The 6,273-nt window shown below is 28.8% G+C and overlaps 1 protein-coding gene and 1 long non-coding RNA gene across 2 annotated transcripts in view; both read right to left on the bottom strand.

Moving 5' to 3' along the window:
- Positions 1-1,453: 1,453 nt before the first annotated feature.
- On the bottom strand, positions 1,454-4,938 carry LOC136084633 (uncharacterized). Its single transcript, XR_010640700.1, has 2 exons — positions 1,700-4,938; positions 1,454-1,621 (listed from the first exon to the last, which is right to left on the bottom strand). It is a non-coding gene; the product is annotated as an uncharacterized LOC136084633 (long non-coding RNA).
- A 976-nt stretch (positions 4,939-5,914) lies between these two features.
- LOC100203960 (cilia- and flagella-associated protein 36) overlaps positions 5,915-6,273 on the bottom strand; it is a 37,795-nt gene continuing 37,436 nt past the window's right edge. Inside the window, exon 8 of the mRNA XM_065805008.1 lies at positions 5,915-6,261. Within this exon, the coding sequence (XP_065661080.1) occupies positions 5,992-6,261 (270 nt within the window). The 3' untranslated portion in view covers positions 5,915-5,991. The remainder of the gene's footprint in view (positions 6,262-6,273) is intronic.

Below are 6,273 nucleotides of genomic sequence, written 5' to 3'. Positions count from 1 at the left end.
TTATTTGCAGTTTCGAAGACATTAAAGCGCAGCGATTCAAAACCTATTGTTTTAAGTTATTAAGTAATAAGTCTTAAGTTATTAAGTTAAAAACCTATTGTTTTAAGTTATTAAGTTAATAAATCTTAAGTTATTAAGTTAAAAAACAAAAATTTAGTAAAAACAGTAATTTTTAAATTTAAAAAAAAAATAAAAACAGTAATTTTTCCTTCTACAAAAGATAACAAAAAAAGAATTTCTAGGCCCAATAGAATTCTGCTTGCATAAAGCATGGATTTGAAAAAAGAATTTTTTTTTGATTTACTAGTTTGCCTAATATTAAAAATATGACGATTTTTCTTTGACTTAAAAAAAAAAATTTATAATACTGAACAGCACACCAAAAAATGCAACTATATGGTGGTCATCTAAAATTTACTCCGTAGTTATGAACCGCTGTCACGTTAAATAAGTAGATCGTTAAATAAGTAGCCAAAATGATATTCTGCGCATGCGTTAGTTCACGGATACTTATTTAACGTATCAAGTCACGTTAAATAGGTAGACCGTTAAATAAGTAGACAAATTAAACAGTCGAGGCATTTTTTGTTAACCCAGACAAACAAATTAATAAAAACTTACGTTAAACGAACTTTAAGTCAAGCGAATTGTTATTTCACGGCATTTTTATAGCGATAATTTACTACTTTTAATAATATTTAACTCAAGTTTATATCTTTTTAGTATAGTATGGCAAGAAGAATGTTTTTAAGAAAAACTTTTTTCTTTTCTTAGTCACTTACTGGATAAGTATACTAAAATAAAAGACATACTCTAATGATATCAAATAAAATAGTAAACTCACGAGCAAATTTACTGTAATTGCTAAATAATTTAACTGCGCATTTTAGCAAAATGTTTCACGTTAAATTATATCTCACAATTGTATTTATTTTAAATTTAAATTAAAGAAAAGTTCTCACTAACAACTAAATTTTTTGATTAAAAGTAATTGTTACATGATCGCACGCACATAAATAGTAAGAAAAGTATTCTGATATTTTCACAGAAGAAAAGAAGAGGATTTATTAATTAGTGTCTAGCTTTTTTGTGTGTGTTAATTTAACTTCCCAAGGCCGAGAAAGCCACTACAGTCGAGGAGGCAACTTTAGTTGAGGTTACAACCCTCTCTGAACTTTATAACACCGAAACACAAACCATGACGGACAAGGCTGTTTTGCGGAAAAACAAGTTGAGTATGGTACTACTAGGGGCGTGGTGGTAATCGAACTTGGAACTTCTCCATCATGAGGCGAGCGCTCTACCACTACACCACTATTGCACTACTGTTTAATAACAACCTAGACGGTTGTTATTCGACGATTTTAGCGGTGTTATGTATATAGCACAATAATTTAGTATTTCTTACTTATGTGATGTTTTAAGTTAAAAAGATATTAAAGAAACAACACACTTCATGCTAAACTAAAACTTTATTTTGAAAAAAAGATCAAAAAATTCTTACACAATATAAATAACAAAATAAAATAACATGGTTTCTGTGTCCTTTTGAAAAAATTTAACTTGGTTGAAACTTGGACATTTTGGGAAGAAATTCGATTTTTCACATGGAATTACAAGCCTATATAATATAGAAATATAGTATGACATAAATTGTATAATAAAAATGCAGTGAAAAAAAAAATTAAATAATAAATACCTGCTTTTGTGAAAAGTACTTAACAACTGCATTGATCAATATATGTTAATGAATTTATTTACAAAATGAACTCTAAATTTGTGCCATAAAAATTTAAATCTTTGAAATGTATAAATGTTAAAAATGCTAAAACAGTCACGCCATTTACAAGCCAGAATAGTCTAAACTATTACAATATTCTATAATAAATTGATCAAATATCTCATTAAAATTAGAAATAAAATAAGCATATTTTTAAACATTACTCTTGTCGTAGTAGAAGAACTTATAGTTAACTGCTACAAAAACAAACACTTGTAAGTAAAGAGTTTAATAACAGTAGCTATTAACTATATATCAATAATCCTAATTGATATAATAAATAACTGATAAGAATAAAAAATAAACTACAAAGTAAGCAAAACAAATCGAAATAAAGAAGAAGCAATAGTTGACCTAAATTAACCAATTATATAAGTTTAAACGACTATAAGACATATACAAACATAAAATAAATAATTAACTTATTAACTAAAGATTTAAATATATTAAATAACAAAAATAAACTAAATTATTAACTAAAACATAAGATACATAAACAAACTGACGATAGAAAACAAAAAAACTTTTTTATGTGTATTATGTCATAAAAATTATACTATCAGATTTAACACTTTCTACAACACTATCAACTGGCTTCTCTTCTTTAACTGATAAAATTTTGTTACTATAAATATAGTTACTATTACTATAGTTATTATTAGTATTATAATTGCTAGGAGACGTAGGAAAATCACTTCACTAACTTTTATTTTCTTTCTTTCTAAATCATACATTAATGTGGATGTAATCTTTAACGCTGTGGAAGTAGAGTTTGTATTTTCATCACATGGTTTTTCGTTTATTTGCAAACAATAATTGTGTACTTTTAAAATATTTGAAGAGATAAAGCTTAGATTTTCTTCGAAGTAAGGCTTCATATTGGGGATAGCTACAGCTGATTTCCAAACTTTACCATTAAGAGACACAACAGCTTCAGTTGGCTTAAAGTCGGTAATTATAGCAGGTCCGAGCCAATCATGCTCCATATAGTTACCTTTGCGGCCTATCTTTTTGTAATTTTTCACTAAAACCTTGCCACCTATTTTAAAATTAAATGACTTAAAACCTTTTAAATGTGTTTTATCATTGTACTATTGCATTTTTTTTTTTGTGCAATATAGATATTATTCACTATGACATGAACTGCAATACTGGAATCAATTATTTCTTGAATCTGTGATTCAGTTGCATTACTTTCTGCAATGTCCTACCAAACATTAAAAATGGAGTGAACTTAGTTGAAGATTGTACACATGTATGGAGACCAAATAATACTGGTTCTAATAAAGTATCCCAATTATCTTAGGATTCTTTAGCTACTTTTGAAAGATCTCGCTTAATTAATCTGATTTGTTCTCTCATCCTGTCCATTTGTTTGTGGATGATAAGCAGGTGTTATTAAATGCCTTACATTGAAAGTAGAAAATAAAAATTCATTCAAGCTATTTAAAAATTCATTCAAGCTATTTAAAAATTCTCTACCTTGGTCTGATAGTACTTTTTTTGGAGGGCCAAATTGATAAAACAAAGTAACAAGACACTTAGAAACAAAAAAAGCAGATTTTTCTGGTATTGAAAATACGCTGACATGCTTACTCCAAAGGTCAGTAACAGTTAAAATGTATTTATTACCTTGTGTTGTAAGCGGAAGAGGACCAATGAGGTCTATACCTAAAAACTCCCACAATTAGATGACCTTAATTGGTTTCAGTACCGGAGCACAAATTTTAATCTTCTCCATGCACTGGCACTTGTCACATTTATTCACCCATTTTGTAATATCACTAACCATAGCTAGATAACATTATGCAAACAATATGATAAGCATTTTGTACTGGAAAAATTTACTATTATAATTACAATTACATTAAGTTAGAAAATGAACCATGTTGAAAATCATTTTTAATGCAAAGAAGACAATTATTATATAAGAAAATTTGATAAAAAATATATCAATTGAAATATTTAACCCTGTTACCTAGTTAATAAAATACACTTTTTAGCTTAAGTTTTGTGTTATTAAGGCCAAAATAAGCTCCATGATTAGAGTTGTGCACAAATCGAAAACTTTTAGAGATGTGCACGACTCTAATCACGGAGCTTATTTTGGACGAAGAAAAAAAACATGCAACAGACATGAACAGACGAAGAAAAAAAACATGCTTTTAAGTTAAAAGCATGTTTTTTTTCTTCGTCTGTTAAAAGAAATTGCAGCTTACTAGAAGCAGTTACATAGTACAGCCTTCCATCTAAGTGAAAAATATAAAAAACAAATGTTTCCACAAACTATCAAACTATTTCAATAAATGTTCATTTGAAGACTAGTTTGCAGAATTTTGTTTGCATTGTTTACATTTGCATGCCAAAGGTGTATGCAATGGTTACTTTTGAGTATTTGTAGAAGTTTATGCAATATTATTCATTGCATAACTATTTCTGTAATGTTTAGAATCGTATATAAATTGTATGCCAACGTTTACAACACATGTAAACATTGGTAAACACATGTGACATGTGTATGCAAAACGTGTATGCAACGGTTATTTTTGTATATGTTCATTTGAAGATTATTCATTTGCAGAATTATAACTGCAACCTTTACAATCGTATATAAATTATACGCAAATGTTTACATTTGTATACTATGTTTATATTTTATCTCAGATTAAATTCTAAATCTTCAAAAAAAGTTGAAGTCCAAATACAAAATTACTCTTAATATTAATACATACCAGTAAACTGAAAGTTTTTAGCATATTTTAGAAATGATTTACGCTGTTTTAAACTCATACATTTCTTAATTGTTCCATCATAAAGATATTTTTAACATCTTCAACAGAGTAATCGTGGTCAGCCATCTTTTTTGTTTATAAGCAATGTTACTTATTTAACGCTGGGTTTTAGGATCCCAGTTTTAAGTGTTTTAGCGTTTTTACGCATGCGCAGAACTGTTTGTCTACTTATTTAACGAGCTACTTATTTAACGCGACACCGCAACCATTTTAAATGCTCTGAACTTTTTGCTAAAAACTAGCGCATGCGTACCTAAACATAACGCTTTTACCTAATATCTAAACGACCGTGCCTCGTGGCAAAATCGCAGTCTAAATCGTTAAGGCGGATTTCCACAAGACAAAAATATTCGCGCGAAGCAAATTTTTTCGTTGATAAGCATGCGCAGATTAAACATTACTGTCAAAATTAACAGAAATGTTTTATCTACGCATGCTTATCGACGAAAAAATTCGTTTCGTGCGAATATTTTCGGCTTGTGTGAATTATTTCAAAGTATCGGATAGACTAGTTTGTTCTAACAGAATATTATTTTTGAAACACGGAGGGTTAAAAAAAATTAAAATTACATTAAAAAAGGTTTTAGAGGAAAGTTGAAGTTAAAAAGAGAGTATTTAAATCTTGACTACATAATCAATGTAATTCTATTTTACACATAACTATGTCAAATTTTGATTTCTCTCACCCCAACTCCACTATTTTATGTAAATGAAAGAGGCGTAATCATGGTATATATTTGCGATGCGTTATCAATTTATCGGTCATTCAAGAACCATTTATACATTTTGATTGATTTAGACTACGAGTGTTTATATATATTATATAACTTTCTTTTCTTTGCGTGGATGCAAGTGTGTGACCCCTCATGAAGCTCTTAATGATACGTTTGCTTATATTACAAAGGCTAAAAATTTTCTTTAACACTCTCTCTCTCTCTCTCTCTCTCTCTCTCTCTCTCTCTCTATCTATATATATATATATATATATATATATATATATATATATATATATATATATATATATTACAAAGTTTTTATTTTAAAACTACCCAGCAAACATTGTTTTAGTGGATTTGCACTGAACCTATATAGGCATTTTTTAGCAGTTCATTGGAGTTTTGGTCATCGGTTACTTAGTGAACCAATGCTATAAATGGCTAGCCGATGGCTTTCCGACAAGTTAAAAGTGGTTAGTCATCAGCTAGCCACTTTTGGCAGCTGCAACTAATAGTCCAATAAGTAACCGCAAATTTACTGTAGTTCGCTCAAAATGCCTATTTTGGTACACTGAAATTCCGCTATAGAATGTTTGCTTGTTATTAGTAGTTATCAAAAAACTAAATTAAAAAAAAAAATTTTTATTACTAAAGTACTCATTACTAGTATTTTTAACTTAACTAAAAAACTAAGGTCACAAAATCATTTGTTTATAACTTCTTTTTTAAGTTTCTCAGCTAACGCCCGTCGTATCGCAATTTTCTTTTCATCTTCTTCCGAAAACTGCTTCTCAAAATGACCAGATACAGCATTGTTTGCCGCTTTAGACGTAATTGGATGTTCTGATTGTGAATTGCTAGTATAAAGAGAAAGTTGCTTCTTGCGTTCTTCATTTTTCATCGCTAACAATCTATCACGTTGTTGTTTTAAGTACAACTCTCGCTTTTTCATATCTTCATTAGATTTCTCATGCTAGTAAATAAG

This window comes from Hydra vulgaris, chromosome 09 (assembly GCF_038396675.1).
Source record: "Hydra vulgaris chromosome 09, alternate assembly HydraT2T_AEP".
Lineage (NCBI taxonomy): Eukaryota > Metazoa > Cnidaria > Hydrozoa > Anthoathecata > Hydridae > Hydra > Hydra vulgaris.
This window is presented reverse-complemented; position numbering and strand designations above follow the sequence as displayed.